Source organism: Bos indicus, chromosome 8 (assembly GCF_029378745.1).
Source record: "Bos indicus isolate NIAB-ARS_2022 breed Sahiwal x Tharparkar chromosome 8, NIAB-ARS_B.indTharparkar_mat_pri_1.0, whole genome shotgun sequence".
Lineage (NCBI taxonomy): Eukaryota > Metazoa > Chordata > Mammalia > Artiodactyla > Bovidae > Bos > Bos indicus.
Window position 1 is genome coordinate 78,833,273 of NC_091767.1, and position 19,021 is coordinate 78,852,293.

The window sequence follows — 19,021 nt, forward strand, 5'->3', positions numbered from 1 at the left end:
CTAGGTTGGTCATAACTTTCCTTCAAAGGAGTGTCCTTTAATTTCATGATGCAGTCACCATCTGCAGTGATTGTGGAGCCCCCAAAAATAAAGTCTGACACTGTTTCCGCTGTTTCCCCCCATCTATTTCCCATGAAGTGATGGGACCAGATGCCATGATCTTCGTTTTCCGAATGCTGAGCTTTAAGCCAACTTTTTCACTCTCCTCTTTCACTTTCATCAAGAGGTTTTTTAGTTTTTTAGTTCCTCTTTACTGCCATAAGAGTGGTGTCATCTGCATACCTGAGGTTATTGATATTTCTCTTGGAAATCTTGATTCCAGCTTGTGCTTCTTCCAGCTGAGCGTTTCTCATGATGTACTCTGCATATAAGTTAAATAAGCAGGGTGACAATATACAGCCTTGACGTACTCCTTTTCCTATTTGGAACCAGTCTGTGGTTCCATGTCCAGTTCCAACTGTTGCTTCCTGACCTGCGTATAGGTTTCTCAAGAGGCAGGTCAGGTGGTCTGGTATTCCCATCTCTTGAAGAATTTTCCACAGTTTATTGTGATCCACACAGTCAAAGGCTTTGGCATAGTCAATAAAGCAGAAATAGATGTTTTTCTGGAACTCTCTTGCTTTTTCCATGATCCAGTGGATGTTGGTAATTTGATCTCTGGCTCCTCTGCCTTTTCTAAAACCAGCTTGAACATCTGGAAGTTCACGGTTCACATACTGCTGAAGCCTGGCTTGGAGAATTTTGAGCATTACTTTACTGGCGTGTGAGATGAGTGCAACTGTGTGGTAGTTTGAGCATTCTCTGGCATTGCCTTTCTTTGGGATTGGAATGAAAACTGACCTTTTCCAGTCCTGTGGCCACTGCTGAGTTTTCCAAATTTGCTGGCATGATGAGTGCAGCACTTTCACAGCATCATCTTTAAGGATTTGAAACAGCTCAACTGGAATTCCATCACCTCCACTAGCTTTGTTCGAAGTGATGCTTTCTAAGGCCCACTTGACTCCACATTCCAGGATGTCTGGCTCTAGGTGAGTGATCACACCATCATGATTATCCGGGTCGTGAAGCTCTTTTTTGTACAGTTCTTCTGTGTATTCTTGCCACCTCTTCTTAATATCTTCTGCTTCTGTTAAGTCCATACCATTTCTGTCCTTTAATGAGCCCATCTTTGCATGAAATGTTCCCTTGGTATCTCTAATTTTCTTGAAGAGATCCCTAGTCTTTTCCATTCTGTTGTTTTTCTCTATTTCTTTGCATTGATCGAGGAGGAAGGCTTTCTTATCTCTTCTTGCCATTCTTTGGAACTCTGCATTCAGATGTTTATATCTTTCCTTTTCTCCTTTGCTTTTCACTTCTCTTCTTTTCACAGCTATTTGTAAGGCCTCCCCAGACAGCCATTTTGCTTTTTTGCATTTCTTTTCCATGGGGATGGTCTTGATCCCTGTCTCCTGTACAATGTCATGAACCTCCGTCCATAGTTCATCAGGCACTCAATCAGATCTAGGCCCTTAAATCTATTTCTCACTTCCATTGTATAATCATAAGGGATTTGATTTAGGTCATACCTGAATGGTCTAGTGGTTTTCCCTACTTTCTTCAATTTAAGTTTGAATTTGGCAATAATGAGTTCATGATCTGAGCCAGTCAGCTCCCAGTCTTGTTTTTGCTGACTGTATAGAGCTTCTCCATCTTTGGCCACAAAGATATAATCAATCTGATTTTGGTGTTTACCATCTGGTGATGTCCATGTGTAGAGTCTTCTCTTGTGTTGTTGGAAAAGGGTGTTTGCTATGATCAGTGCATTCTCTTGGCAAAATTCTACTAGCCTTTGCCCTGCTTCATTCCGTAATCCAAGGCCAAATTTGCCTGTTACTCCAGGTGTTTCCTGACTTCCTACTTTTGCATTCCAGTCCCCTATAATGAAAAGGACATCTTTTTTGGGTGTTAGCTCTAAAAGGTCTTGTAGGTCTTCATAGACCTGTTCAGGTTCTTCAGTGTTACTGGTTGGGGCACAGACTTGGATTACTGTGATATTGAATGGTTTGCCTTGGAAACAAACAGAGATCATTCTGTCGTTTTTGAGATTGCATCCAAGTACTGCATTTCGGACTCTTTTGCTGACCATGATGGCTACTCCAGTTCTTCTAAGGCATTCCTGCCCGCAGTAGTAGATATAATGGTCATCTGAGTTAAATTCACCCATTCCAGTCCATTTTAGTTCGCTGATTCCTAGAATGTAAACGTTCACTCTTGCCATTTCTTGTTTGACCACTTCCAATTTGCTTTGATTCACGGACCTAACATTCCAGGTTCCTATGCAATATTGGTCTTTACAGCATTGGACCTTGCTTCTATCACCAGTCACATCCACAACTGGGTACTCTTTTTGCTTTGGCTCCATCTCTTCATTCTTTCTGGAGTTATTTCTCCATTGATCTCCAGTAGCATATTGGGCACCTACCGACCTGTGGAGTTCCTCAGGATAGGATAGTTCAGTATCCTATCATTTTGCCTTTCCATACTGTTCATGGGGTTCTCAAGGCAAGAACACTGAAGTGGTTTGCCATTCCCTTCTCCTGTGGACCACATTCTGTCAGTTTTTGATTAGGTTGTTCATTTTTCTGGTATTGAGCTGAATGAGCTGCTTGTTCATTTGGGAGATTAATTTGTCAGTTGTTTCATTTGTTAGTATTTTCTCCCATTCCGAGGGCTGTCTTTTCACCTTGCTTATAGTTTCCTTCATTGTGCAAAAGCTTTTAGATTTAATTAGGTCCCATTCGTTTATTTTTGTTTTTATTTCCATTATTCTAGGAGGTAGGTCATAGAGGATCTCGCTGTGCTTTATGTCAGAGAGTGTTCTGCCTATGTTTTCCTCTAAGGGTTTTATAGTTTCTGTTCTTACAGTTAGGTCTTTAATCCATTGTGTGCTTTTATCTTTCAGTTTGTTAATTTAGTGTATCACACTGATTAATTTGAAGATATTAAAGAATCCTTGCATCCCTGGAATAAAGCACACTTGATCACAATGTATGATCTTTTTAATATGGTATTGGATTCTGCCTGCTAGGATTTTGTTAAGGATTTTTGTATCTATATTCATCAGTGATATTGGCCTGTAGTTTTCTTTCTTTGTGGCACCTTTATCTAGTTTTGGTAGAAGGGTGATGGTGGTGGCCTTGTAGAATGATTTGGGGAGTTTTCCTTCCTCTGCAATTTTTTCAAAGAGTTTAAGTAGTATAGGTGGTAGCTCTTCTCTAAATTTTTGGTAGAATTCACCTGTGAAGCCATCTGGTCCTGGGCTTTTGTGGGTTGGAAGATTTTTTATTACAGTTTTTATTTCTGTGCTTGTGATTGGTCTGTTCAAATTTTCTATTTATTCCTGGTTCCATTTTGGAAGGTTATACTTTTCTAAGAATTTGTCCATTTCTCCCAAGTTATATATATGGAATTCTACTACATATTAGGTCAGACAGACCTGACAAGATATATAGCACATGCTTTCCAACAGAAAAAAAAAAAAAAGCATATTCTTCTCAGGCAAAATTATGCAGGGTAAATCATATCTTAGCCCACAAACAAGTCTTAATTAAGTTAAGAAGACCAAAATCATATTAAGCCCAACCACAACAATACAAAACTCAAAATCAATTGGGAATTCCCTGACAGTCCAGTGGTTAGGACTCCGCACTCTCAATGCTGAGGGCCTGGGTTCAATTGCTGATTTGGGAAATAAGATCCTACAAGTTGTATGGTGTGGCCAGAAAAGAAAAGTAGAAATCAAATAGGAAAACTGGAAAATTCACAAATATGTGGAGATCACACAACATGTTCCTGAACAACCAATGAGTAAAAGAGAAATCAAAAAATATCTTGTGAGAAGTGAAAATGGAAATACAACATACCAAAACTGACGACATGCAGCAAAATCAGTTCTAAGAGGGAAGTTTATAACAATAAAGGTCTACATGAAGAAGAAAGAAATCTCAAATAAACAACCCAATTTTACATCTCGGGGAACTAGAAAAATAAGAATAAATAAGCCTAGAGTTAGCAGAAGGTAGAAAATAACAAAAATCAGACAGACATAAATAAAATAGAGACTAAAAAGATCCATGAAATTTAGAGTTAATTTAAAAAAAAAAGAATAAACTGTTAAGACTTTCTAAAAAAATGGAGAAATTATAAATAAAAGAGACATCACAAAAGATACATTAAAAAATACAAAGGATAAGAGACTACTATGAACAATTATACACCAACAAATTGGACAAACAAGAACAAATGGAAAAAATTCCTAGAAAGATACAAGCTACCAAGACTGAATCATGAGAAATACATAGAAAATGTGAACAGAGCAATTATGAGTGAGGAGACTGCATGAATACTCAAAAACCTCCCAAGAAAGAAAATCCCAGGATCAGATGGCTTCAATGAATTCTACCAACCATTTAAAGACTAAATAATAGCAATTATTTTCAAACTTTTCCCCAATTAAAAAGAGGAGGGAACAATTCTAAATTCATTTTATAAGGTTAGCATTATCCTAAATACCAAAGTCAGAGAAAGAACTTTAAAAAAAAGAAAACTACAGGTCAATATCCCTGATGAACTTAGAGGAAAAGTCCTCAATAAAATGCATTAGGAAATCAAATTCAATAATACATTAAAAGACTCACACATAAATCTTGATCACCTTGCACCCTGTTCAACATATGCAAATCAATCCATGTGATTTACCACATTAACAAAATGAAGGCTAAAAATCATACAATCATCTCAACAGATGCAGAAAAGCATTTGACAAAATTCATCATCCATTCACTCAACTCTCAATAAACCAGGTAAAGAGAAAATGCACTCTTGCATAATAAAAGCTATATACAACAAGCCCACAGCTAACCATGAAATACTAAAAGTTTTTCTTCTAGGATAAGGAACAAAGCAAGGATGCCCACTCTCACCACAATACTGGCTTAAGCAATTAGAGAAGAAAAGAAATAAAAGTCACTCAAATAAGAAAGGAAAAAGTAAATTTTCTCTATCTTCAATAGACAAGACATCATATAGCATCCGTAAAAATACCACCAGCTGCATTTCTATACACTAAGCAATGAAACATCAGGAACAGAAATCAAGAAAACAATTTCATTTACTATAGCATCAAAAACAAGTTAGGAATAAATTAACCAAGAAAGTGGAAGATCTGTACACTAAAAACCATTAAGACACTGTACTCCTATGTTCAAAGCAGTATTATTCACATAGTCAAAGTATAAAAACTATCTGACCATCGACAGATGAATGGATAAGGAAAATGCAGATAGATACTAATAAAAGCTATGACAAACCAAGGCAGCATATTAAAAAGCAGAGCTAATACTTTTCCGACAAAGGTCTGTCTAATCAAAGCTATGGTTTTACCAGTAGTCATGTATGGATATGAGAGTTGGACCATAAAGAAGGCTGAGCACCGAAGAATTGCTGCTTTTGAACTGTGGTGTTGGAGAAGATTTTTGACAGTCCCTTGGACTAGTTCATCCTAAAGGAAATCCGTCCTGAATTCACTGCAAGGACTGATGCTGAAGCTGAAGCTCCAAAAATTTGGCTACCTGATGTAAAGAACTGACTCCCTGATGCTGGGAAAGTCTGAAGGCAGGAGAAGGGGACAATAGAGGATGAGACGGTTGGTTGGCATCACTGACTCAATGGACGTGAGTTTGAGCAAGCTCTGGGAGCTGGTGATGGACAGGGAAGCCTGGCATGCTGCAGCCCATTAGGTTGCAAAGACTTGGACATGACTGAGCAACTGAACTGAACTGATACAATGGAATATTATTCAGCCTTTAAAAAAAGGAAATCCTTTCATTTGCTACAACATGGATGAAACTGGAGGGCATTATGCTAAGTGAAATAAGCCAAACAAAGAGAAATACTGCTTGGTGTCATTTACATATGAAATGTAAAAAAAAAAAAAAAATTTCAAACAACTCATAGAAAAAGAGAGTAGCAAAGTGGTTGCCAAGGGGTAGGAGGCAGGAAGAGGAGGCAGTGCTGCTGCTGCTGCTAAGTCAATTCAGTCGTGTCTGACTCTGTGTGAGCCCATAGACGGCAGCCCACTAGGCTCCTCTGTCCCTGGGATTCTCCAGGCAAGAATACTGGGGTGGGTTGCCATTTCCTTCTCCAGTGCATGAAAGTGAAAAGTGAAAGTGAAGTCACTCAGTCATGCCCGACTCTTAGTGACCCCATGGACTGCAGCCTACCAGGCTATGCTGCTGCTAAGTCGCTTCAGTCATGTCCGACTCTGTGTGACCCCATAGACGGCAGCCCACCAGGCTCCCCCATCCCTGGGATTCTCCAGGCAAGAACACTGGAGTGGGTTGCCATTTCCTTCTCCAATGCATGAAAGTGAAAAGTGAAAGTGAAGTTGCTCAGTCATGTCCGACTCTTCACGACCTCATGGACTGCAGCCTACCAGGCTCCTTCGTCCATGGGATTTTTCAGGCAAGAGGTAAATAATACAAACTTTCAGTTGTTGAGATAAACAAGGTCTGAGGAAGTAATGAATAACATGGTGACTATACAACAAAGGTCCATCTAGTCAAGGCTATGGTTTTTCCAGTGGTCATGTATGGATGTGAGAATTGGACTGTGAAGAAAGCTGGGCACCGAAGAATTGATGCTTTTGAACTGTGGTGTTGGAGAAGACTCTTGAGAGTCCCTTGGACTGCAAGGAGATCCAACCAGTCCATTCTGAAGGAGATCAGTCCTGGGTGTTCTTTGGAGGGAATGATGCTAAAGCTGAAACTCCAGTACTTTGGCCACCTCATGAGAAGAGTTGACTCATTAGAAAAGACCCTGATGGTGGGAGGCATTGGGAGCAGGAAGAGAAGGGGATGACAGAGGATGAGATGGCTGGATGGCATCACCGACTGGATGGACATGAGTTTGAGTGAACTCCAGGAGTTGGTGATGGACAGGGAGGCCTGGCGTGCTGCAATTCATGGGGTCGCAAAGAGTCGGACACAACTGAGTGCCTGAACTGAACTGATACTAGAGAATGCTGGATTATGTAACTGAAATTTGCTATGAGAGCAGAACTGAAAAATACTTCCCAACACACATACACAAAAGTAAATATGTAATGTGATGTATGGACATGTTAATAACTCAATGGGGGAAATCCTTTCACAGTGTATACATATATACACCAAATCATCACATTGTATACTTTAAATATCTTACAATTTTATTTGTGACTTTTACCTCCATAAAGAGGTAACACCAACAATGAAACATTAGGAACAGAAATCAAAAGTACATAAAATAAATGAAAAGGAAGCTTCTAAACATCAATGAGAACAACTTTATGCATATTTATTTAATACATAAATATATTTATAATTATTTCCATTATTGTTTACCAAGTGTTTTGAAGTGTAGAGAATGCAGGTAATCACTATCTCAGTTATCACATTATATAAAAACAGAGTTCTAATTAATGTTTTACTACACTTAAAACTGTTAAGTTGATACATACAACAGAGCCTGGCAATAAATTGACAAATCTGATGTCAGTGTCTACCAACAAAAACCATGAAGATTCTATAAAATGGGACTATTTCTAACTATATGTATCAAAGTATAAAATGCTAAACTCTAGTATTATGATTAAGAAATATGACATCAAATTATGTCTGAGCCTATATCTGATCAAAATTTACATACCTTGAATTTTAGGAGCAAAAGATTACCTACTTAGAAAAATACTTGTCACATGTAGTTAAATTTTCAGAGTGATACTACATTAGCTGTTTCTAGTAGATGTAGTCAGAAGATATTGGAAAGCCATTTGATGTGTATAGATTATCAACAAAATAAAATTTCTTTTGAAGTATGAATTTTGGCTCCAAGCGTTCTTAATTTATATATTACCTGATATATGCTTACTTTTGAGTTAAAAGTAAATCATTAAGATTACTAAAATAGCATTTCAAATATAAGGGTAATTTACTAAAATTTTATCCAAATACCAATGTTAAAAGAATCAAGAATATTATCACATTTTGGAACATACATTAGATGTGCAAACTTATTTATATAAATTCTAAAGATGCTTGACTGTCAAAGTCTCTGTGCCTTTCCTCTTACTGAACTATGAATTCTGACAGGATAACTGCATAACAAAAGAATAAAACAAGTGTGTCTTACCTAGTCACTTTGCAGCTCGATTCAATCAAGTCATTCTCAAAGTCAAGCAGGCTGGAAGGCAGATTATACTCCAATGGGGATGTCAGTCTTTTCAAACGCAATAGACCAACACAAAATTTTGCTCCCATCTCTTCCAATTCTCGAGTACCAATCTGTAAACCCTAGAAATAAAGCAATCATAAACATGTAACTAGGACATTTGCTATCCTCTGGCTATATCTCATTAAAATTACATAAAAGGAATTTGAAGCTATATTAATAAAATAAAAGCCTGTTACTTTGTATGAACCTACAACTCATAAGCACAGTGTCTTAACAATGTAAGATTATTTTAAGTCAAAAAGGAAACCATCTTAAAAAAGAATTTCTAAAATGTCTATTCTCATTTACTGTGTGCAAAATATTTTCACCAACACACTGAGAAGGGGGAAAAAAAGCAGATGACTATCTTGAAGGTAAGTTATTCTTGGAGCTCATATGTAAAAGTATATTTTTACAAGACCTTGCTAGTACTTGTAATCTACTACTCAGATGCTGACGTCGAAACAGTGTTATAATCAAGCCTCCAGTCTGTATACTTGAATATTAGTTTATACATACTTTTTCTACATGATAAATAGAAACCAGTGAGTAAAGAACAAACAAAAGAAAGGTGACTGTGCAAAAAAAAAAAGAATCAACAAACCTAAGCCAATGAGGTAAAAATAAAATAAACTCTTATGTTTCATGTCAGTTAAGAATGCCCATTTCAAATCTGATCTAATAAAACAAAAATAAAATTTTACCACAACACTTTTTAATAGTTTCCCAATAAATAATATAAGGTTCAGCAAAAGTTAAACATTACCACATAAAGGATAAAAATTGACTACTGTAAATTGACTACTATTTATCATTTACTTTTCAGATAAAAATGAAACTCTAAAGTAAATAAAATCCTTATACCAACAAAGGCTGCAGCCATCTAAAACCATACAGCAGCTGAAGAGGTAAATTATAAAAACTGTTATTTACTCTATGAAGCACATGCCTTTAAAATAATGACTGACTGACTGTTTAAATAGTCTGGCCACCTCCAAATACTCTAGGAAATGTAACTTAATTAACTTTATTAGAAAATGCATTTGCCTTCTTAATCTAAGAGGTTTAGAAAGGCTATGCCTATTCCTGAGTTAGCTCATCAAAAATAAAGAATATTTGAAACCTAAAATTCAGTAATATAAGAACATTCTTGAGAGTGAAAAGATTTGTTTCTTAAAATATTATTAGACTCACACAACTTATTAGCTAATATTAACAAGTTTGAAAAGTATACATTATGTGGTGGGAGGGGAGGGTAGGGGTATATGGGAATTCTGTATTTTGCACTCTATTTTTCTGTGAATCTAAAGTTGCTCTTTAAAAAGTTGGCTAGTTAAAAAATTTTTTAAAGAAGTATATGTTATGATAAAAGGATTGAATTTTAGATGTAAAAAACTTATTTATTGTAGTAAGACATACTTCTCTAAGAGTTTTATTAAATCAATGTAACTCTACCAGTGTAAATCACATGAAGTATATCAATATAAATCATATAAAAGAGAAATGACTATTCATTGTGTGCCCAGTCACTCCGTCATATCAGACTCTTTGCAACCCCATGGACAGTAGCCCACCAGCCTCCTCTGTCCATGCGATTTTTTTTCACGCAAGAATACTGGAGTGTTGCCATTTCCTTCTCTAGGGGAGCTTCCCAACCTAGGAATCAAACTCATGTCTCCTGTGTCTCCTGCATTGGCAGGCAGATTCTTACCCCTGAGCCACCTGGGAAGTCAACTATTTACTATGTATACATTTTATTTTTAAAAGTTAAAATTAATAATTTTTACAAAACTTGTCTAACATTTTGTTTCAAAATACATTTTAGATATTTTATGTGGTTTTTTCAATGACCAAATACATTTATCAAAGCAAAAACAGAACGTTTAAATAACCCAATGAAAGTCTATAAGTAGAATACAAATCTAATAAGAAAATACTGCTGTTATTATGCCATAGATGATTTCAAGGGGCATTTAAGTTTCAGCCTCCCTGACATCCTCTCTCCCTACCCCCAGAAACTAGTTTCATAGACACTGATGCTTTTAGTTTCCTTTTCCAATCTGACTGCATAAAGTATCTCTTTGAGAAAAAATAATTTACAGTCTGTTTCCCTAAATCACAAAGTACAAGATTTTTTTTTCCTATGGTCATTTACAAAAGTGACTGTCAAGCTTTCCCATCTCACACACATACCATCCACTAAAGCAATAACCACGAGGCACAATTTGCGGGCTGTGGTACCCAAGCTCCTCTCTCACCACAACCATGACTTTGGGAGTCTAGAAGTCACCACTTTACAGTATTTGGAGAGATTTGAAAAGATAGCACATTCTGAAAGAATAGTATTCTGAGGTCAACTTAAAGTCACTAGGGAAAAGTCACTCTCCACAAAGTACTAGAATTTCACCAAGTTCTACCCATCCAGAGCCCCAAAGTTTGAACATCAGTTGTAAAATTTATACCTTTTTTTTTTTCTAGTTTGTTATAGAATGGAAAAGTCACAAAGCTCTCCACTTAAAGATTCTGGCACCAACCATAATATGTTTACATTTTTAATACTAAGCACCTGGAAGATTTTTAAACTCCTTCTAAACATAAAGCTATAATTGCTTTTATGTGAGATGCATGAAAATCACCATGAGATTCACTTTCCTCTTGTACCACATCAAAAAAAACAAGACACAACTAAACAGAATAACAGTTGTTTTACCTAAGGTCTATTTATTTCCTATGACATGCTCAAACTTTAAAAAATTCAAAGTCACTTAACATTTGTTGTGTGTGTTAGTCACTCAGTCATGTCCGACTCTGTGTGACCCCATAGACTGCAGCCCTTCAGGCTCCTCTGTCCTTGGAATTCTCTAGGCACGAATACTGGAGTAGGTTGCCATTCCCTTCTCCAGGGGATCTTCCCAACCCAGGGACCAAACCTGAGTCTCCTGCACTACAGGTGTATCTTTACCCTCTGAGCCACCAAGGAAGTTACTCTTAAATTTACTCTTAAATTTCAAAAGTAAAGTCTGAACTCTCTTCCATTAAAAGCCTATGGCAGCACAGAAGTTTTAGTAAAGAAAAAAAAAAAAAAATAGTGAAGGGATATGCATTGAAAGGGCTTCTCTGGTGGCTCAGATGATAAAGAATCTGCCTGCAATGCAGGAGACCCAGGTTCGATCCCTGGATCAGGAAGATCCCCTGGAGAAGAGAATGGCAACCCTCTCTAGTATTATTGCCTGGAGAATTTCATGGACAGAGGAGCCTGGCTGGCTACAGTCCATGGGGTAGCAAAGAGTCGAACACAACTGAGCGACTAACAAACACTTCATGCATTTATAAGTCACACATGCACAAAATCTAAATATAAAAAAAAACTTTATAAATAAATGTGTCTATTTCTAATGTAATGTGTCTATTTCTAAATGTATAAAAATATACTTACATTCAATAAATTTAAATGATAGAACTTTTTATTAGTAATGTACTACCTTCAGAGTTCATTATAAATCATAATCACTAATCACTATTTAAATGTGTACTACAGTGTACTTTCTTAAAAATTATGACTATAAACAGACTCAACTAAAACTTCATAAGGACCCAAAGCAAGCTATTAGTTCAGAGAATTTAAGAAAAAGAGAGAGACTGTTCTTAACACTGCATATGATTCAATTCCATTATTGTGAATTACATATAACTCAGTATAACAAACATATCATTTAATATACATTTGAAAACTACTAGAGTATATATGAAAGGACAGTCTTGAAATATTTCTATGGCTAGAGATCCTGAGATGTTTTACCTTATATTTTCCCTGGTCACAGCCGCACAAAGTACTCTCCATGGTATAGCTTCTTTGCACTCCTATCTCTCTCCAAACTACAACACGAGCTGTAGATTCTTTAGATTTTTCCACTACGAAGCTGCAGCTGCTCATGCAAAATGCTGGGGCAATATGGCTTAGAATCTTAGGCAAAGTCTGCAAAGATAAAAATGATCAAATATTTCAAAAGCTTTCTTTTTTGTCATTAATTTTTTTTAATTTCTAAAAAAAAATTTTTATGAAAGCATAGTCATTACAGCAGTCCATGTGGATCTTCTTCCTATATCCCCTGCTAACCAAAACATCAAAATAATCCTTTTACTAAGTCAGATTTTTCTGCTTTCCCAAACAGTAGTCAGAAAATAGAATAAAAAGTAATATTCATAGTAATAACCAATAAGTGAAATAAAACTATATAAGAAAACCATGTTTTAAAACATTAAGAAAAACATATTTAAAATGAATATGTCATGAAGATGTTTTTCCACTTTAGTCATGAAGATGTTTTGACTAAGAGATTTAACACTGTAAATGTTAATCATCTCTAAATTAATCAATAAAGCTAAGATAATCACAATCTAAATGCCCACATTTTTTCAACTTAAAATTATTCTCAAATTCACCTGAAAATAAAATATAGAATTCCCTGGAGAATTCTGAATCAAAGGCTATGACTAGAGAAATAAGCCAACAGATAAATACATATCTAACAGAAGTTAAATGGTGATACTGGTATAGGAATAGCACATCTTTAGAAAGAGAGTTCAGAATTAAAGTCAAAGGTATTTGTTAAAGTTGGTACTATTATTAGTTAGGAAGATTGATCATTCACAAAATGCTGACACAGCTGCTCAGCCACTGAGAAAAACTAGCTAAAGTCACTTTCTATCAAATTAAACTTTAATAAGATTGAGAATTTAAATTTTAAATTAGTAAGTTAAATTTTTAAATGAAACTAAAAGCTCTAAAGTAAATATGGAACTCTACTTTAAAAATCTTAGAATGAGAAAATCTAAGCCGCAGAAGAAGAAACCACTTTTTAAAAAAATCAACAAATACGACAGAAGTTTTAAACTACTGCACTTCATTAAAAAAAATGTAATATAATACACACGAAGAGTATTTTCAAAACAATAATTAGGTGACTTATACAAAGCAAAGAGAGAATAAGAAAAAGGCTATTTTTTAAAACTAGAGATCATAATTGGATCAAACAAAGGATCAAAAATAGGGATCAAACATAAGAAAAGATACTTGATCTCATATATTTATAATTACAGATACACAAACTAAAACCATCAGATATTTTTTCACCTGGCAAAGGTGACAATAAGATGTTTAGAGAGACAGCACTATCATTCATCGGGGAGTACTGATTTGTACAATCTTTATGAAAGACAATTTGGCAATACTAACGAAGTGGCCACCAACAAGGTACAATAATAACAAAAATACACAATGAAAATCTTGTGTAACTGTCAAAAAGAGACAGAGACAGATATAAAGATGAAAAGATGGCCATCAAATATTATGTGAAAAAAAACTGCTGTGGAGTGTGAAAAAAAATACTAAAACATCAAATGCTATGTTTACATACCCCTATGAATGAATGTGCTTACAGGCAAGTCTCACAATACACATTGTGAAAGTGATTGATTAGTGATTGAGAGAAGATAACTTTTACTTACTACTTTATATTTGTGGCGTGTTTCTATTTTTAATATGACTCTACTCATTTATTTTGGAAAGGAGACGAAGAGAGAGGATACCAAAAAGAAAAAGTGCTTTGAAGTTCTGCTAAGGGTAGTGGTATGTTACTGAAATCTGTTTTGGAAAATAATCTGGGGTGCTGATTTAGGCATAAGTATGGTAGGAGAGACACTGGGACAGAAGGAAAAGCAGACAAGATGCAAAGTAAAGATCTCACTTCAATCCTAGGCATACCTCAAAACACACCCATACATGGGAAACAAGGTGTATAACAGATGGCTTTATAAAATCAGCAGAGGAAAGGGGTACTGTTTAATAAATGGTGCTGACGCAACTGGTTACACATGGGTAAACAAAATTATATCCCTCCATCTCATACAAAAATACATTCCAGATAGAATAAAAATCTAAGTGTGAAAAGCACTTGTAGAGGACAAGTGTTCAGTTTTTCACTGCTGAGTATATTAGCATGGGTTTGTCATAAACAGCCTTTATTATGTTGAGATATGTTCTCTCTATGCCAGCTTTGATGAGAATCTTTAACATGAATGGATGAATTTTGTCAAATGCTTTTTTCTGCATCTATTGAGACGATCATGTGATTTTTATCCTTCCTTTTGTTAATGTGGTATATTACAATGATTGATTTGTGGATTCAGAACCCTTCTTACAATCTCAGAATAAATCCCACTTGATCATGGTGTATGATTCTTTTCATATATTCTTGGATTCCATTTGCTAATATTTTCTTTGAGGATTTTTGCATCTACATTAATCAAAGATACTGGCCTATAATCTTTTCTGCAGTGTCTTTGGATTTCAGTATCAGGGCAATGTTGGTTGGCCTCATAGGATGAATTTAGGTATTCTCTCCTCTTCAGTTTTTTTAAATAGTTTGAGAAAGGTATGTATTACCTCTTCTATGTATGTCTGGTAGAATTCCCTTATGAAGTCATCAAGCCCTGGACTTCTGTTTGCTAGGTGTTTTTTGATTACTGATTCAATTTTACTACTGGTGATCAGTCGGTTCAGCTTATTTATTTCTTCCTGATTCAGTTCTGGAAGACTGTATATTTCTAGGAATTTATCCATTTCTCTAGGTCTTCCAATTTTGTTGGCATAAAACTGTTCATAGTTTTCTCTTATGATTTTTTGGTATGTCTATGATATTGGCTGACATTTCTCCTCTTTATTTTGTTTATTGGGACTTCTTAATGAGCCTGGCTATTTTTTTGTTTTTTTTTTTTACAAAAAAAAAAATCAACTCTTGGCTTCACTGACATTTTCTATTTGAAGATGTGGCAGGGTCTCAATTTTATTTCTGCTCATTTTATTTCCTTTCTTTTGCTGACTTTGACCTTTCTTCTTTTTTAATTATTGTGGATAGCCGGTAAGGATGTTTATTTGAGATTTTTCTTGTAAAGGATCAAGATCAAACTACAAAAATCTGTTGCTTTTCTATACACTAAAAAACTATCATATAGTTCAGGAATCCAAAGCTAATTACATTCTAGATCTTATAAAAAAAATCTAGAAATAAACTGAAAGACCTATATTCTTGACAATCAGAACACTGACAAAGGCAACTGAAAATGATACAAAAAAACAGAAAGACATCCCTGTTCATGAATTGGAAGAAGTAATATTGCTAAACTATCCATACTACTCAAAGCAATCTACAGATTTAATGCAATCATTATCAAAATACCCAGAATACATAGGGTATTTTTCACAGAAGTGCAACAAATAATCCTAAAATTTATATGGAACCTCAAAAGACCATAAAAGCAATCTGGAGGGGGAAAAAAAGCTGAGGGTATCACTGACTTCCTGACTTCAGACTATACTACAAAACTACAGTAATCAAACAGGATAGTACTGGCACAGAAAAACAATCACACAGATCAGCAGAACAGAATAGAGAGCCCAGAAATAAACCACTAACATATGGCCAATTAATCTATGATAAAAGAAGCAAAAACATACAATAGGGAAAAGACAGTGTCTTCTATAACTGTGCTGGAAAAACTGGTTAGCTACATGTAAAAGAGTGAAATTAAAACATTTCCTCCCATCATATGTAAAAATAAACTAAAAATGAATCAAAGACCTAAATTTAAGACTGCATACAATGATACTCGAAAAGATCGGCTGATTCTGACAGGCACGTTGCTCTCTATTTAGTTTACCAGGCTGATTAACCTCCTAGAAGTGCTAATTCCAGTTTTCTAAAAACAGGAAAAAGGAAAATTTTAAGAAAAATCCAGCTTCCTTATTTCTCTTATTTGAGATATTACTAGTTTATCTGCTGAGTACAAAGATAATAGGATGATCATTGTCAAGAATTTAGTCTCTTCCTTCTCTATCCCTTTTTGAACATGGCCACTGGAATGATCACATGACTTTTCTAGTTATCTTTGAAAAAAAGTTGGTCAACAAGAGGAAGAGACTGCAAATCAAAGTGCTTAAATTTTCACCACTGTTGGAAAAAATGACTCAAAGCACCTGCCCTATTATTAGTGACTTAGGAGAAGGCAATGGCAACCCACTCCAGTACTCCTGCCTGGAAAATCCCATGGATGGAGGAGCCTGGTAGGCTGCAGTCCATGGGGTCGCTACGAGTCAGACACGACTGAGCAACTTCACTTTCACTTTTCACTTTCATGCATTGGAGAAGGAAATGGCAACCCACTCCAGTGTTCTTGCCTGGAGAATCCCAGGGACAGGGGAGCCTGGTGGGCTACCGTCTATGGGGTCACACAGAGTCGGACACGACTGAAGCGACTTAGCACCAGCAGCAGCAGTTGAGAGTATTAGGAGTTTTTTGACTTACTGTTAACAAATAACTTTAAACTTTAATTTAGCAAAGAGGAGGTGAAGTTATTTTGTAGCCTTTTAATTTTGTTTAGTGCACTATAAGCTTACTACTACTACTGTCCCCTCATGGAGAGGAGCTAAGTTATCTTGCTGAAATTTGAACAATAAAAGTATAAAATAAATAGTACAGAAGTTAAATACAGGAGATATCATGAGGCAAAAGCAGTAGAACTCTGCACACAGAAATACATGCCACAATCTTGTGTAATTATGAAAGGCAAATACAGATTTGGTACCATGACTATAGTTTTACTCCAGCTTTTTGCCTCTAATAAATAAATAGATTCTGTTATTGATTTGTGTATCAGTTTTCTATTGTTTAGACCTTTTAAGTTAGAATCCTGGAGAAGGGAAAGGCTACCCACTCCAGTATTCTGGCCTGGAGAATTCCACAGACTGTATAGTCCATGGGGTTGCCAAGAGTAAGACACGACTGAGTGACTTTCCCTTCCCTTCACAATAAAACTCACAGCAGAAAACATAGGCAGAACACTTTCACATAAGTAGTAGCAATATTTTTTTTTAAATCTGTCTCTTCAGGTAAAGAAAACAAAAGCAAAGATAAATAACTAGGACCTAATTAAATTTAAAAGTTTTTACATAGTAAAGGAAATGACTGACCAAATGAAAAGACAACCTATGCAATGGGAGAAAATATCTGCAAACGACTGAGGGGGCTAATATCCAAATACATAAATAGTTCATACAATTAAATATTGAAAAATAAACAACCCAATTAAAAAGTGGGCAGAAAAACTGAATGGACAGAAAATGGGTATTTTTCCAGTGAAGACATACAGATTGCCAATAGGCATATTGAAAAGATGCTCAACATCACTAATTTGTAGAGATATGCAAATCAAACCACATGAGCTATCACTTCATCTGGGTTATAATGGCCATCATCAAAAGTTCTACAAATAATAAATGATGGAGAGGGTATGGAGAAAAAGGAACCCTTCTACACTGTTGATGGGAATGTAAACTGATTGAGCTGCTACAGAGAGCAGTAAAAAAACAAAAATAAAGCTATCATATGATCCAGCAATCCTATTCCTAGGCATATACCCAGAAAACATGAAAACTACTTCAAAATGACACATACATCCCAATGTTTATAGCTGCACAATGTATAATAGCCAAGACATGGAAATAACCTAAGTGTGCATCAACAGATGAATGGATAAAGAAGATGTGGTACATATATACAATGGAAAATTATTCAGTCATAAATAATGAAATTTTGCCATTTGCAACAACATGGATGGACCTGGAGAATATTATGTTTAGTGAAATAAGTCAGACAGAGAAAGACAAACTATCATTTATTATGTATATTATCATTATATGTGGAACCCCCAAAATATATGTATTTATATGTATATTATCATTTATATGTGGAACCAAAAAAAATAAAACAAATGACTGTATATAACAAAACAGAAACAGACTCATAGATATAAAGAAGCTAATTGTTACCAGTTGCGAGAGGGATGGGGGTAGTGGCAAGATTAGGAAAATGGATTAAGAGATACATACTATTATGTATATAATAAACAAATAAACAGTACAAGGATATACTGTACAGCACAGAGAATACAGTCAACATTTTATAATAACTTAAAGTGGAACATAATCTATAAAAATACTAAATAACCACATAATGCATCCAAAACTAATATTGTCAATCAAGTATACTTTAATTAAAAAACATGAAAAGCTAAACTTTTAAAAGAAACATTTCAATTAAAAAATCTGAAACAGAATAACAAAATGGCAACATTTACTGACTCTAAGTAATTTCTATATGTTTTGTGTTCTGTAGTTTCATGCATGTTTGAAATTCAAAACTTCCTGCCTATTATTATAAATTATAATAATTTATAATAATTACCCTGTATCCCACATCTTCCACAACATCACATGACGCTGCATTATCGTTTGTATGCCACACCGTCTCTTTGATGCTGCACCCATACATAAATACATTCTTTTTTCGGGAGTGACCATGATAATCACAATAAACCTTGAAAAGACAATATATTTTTAAAATTAAAATCCTTCAAATTCATGCACTGCCAAGTAAAGCTAGTTAGTATGAAGCCAATAACAGGTCTGTGTTCCTTGGTCATTTTATTGTAAATAAGCCACCATTTAGTAAGTAGAATTCCTAAAAGTAATAGTACATATCTACCTTTGGAAAGGATTTATGATTAATACTAGAATGGCTAAATCCTTTGCAGGCATGTCCTGCATCAAGCCATCAGTTACACTCTTTCTTTTGTATCTACCATCATTTAAAAAATAATAAATACAATTTTAGGT

At 35.2% G+C, this 19,021-nt stretch overlaps 1 protein-coding gene across 4 annotated transcripts in view; it reads right to left on the reverse strand.

Annotated features, from left to right (window-relative positions):
- AGTPBP1 (ATP/GTP binding carboxypeptidase 1) overlaps positions 1-19,021 on the reverse strand; it is a 193,296-nt gene that overhangs the window by 9,271 nt on the left and 165,004 nt on the right. For all 4 annotated transcript variants that reach the window (XM_019966505.2, XM_019966503.2, XM_019966504.2 and 1 more), the window contains 3 exons: positions 18,591-18,722; positions 12,089-12,265; positions 8,209-8,369 (listed from right to left, as the gene is read on the reverse strand). In XM_019966505.2, the coding sequence (XP_019822064.2) occupies positions 8,209-8,369; positions 12,089-12,265; positions 18,591-18,722 (470 nt within the window). The remainder of the gene's footprint in view (positions 1-8,208; positions 8,370-12,088; positions 12,266-18,590; positions 18,723-19,021) is intronic.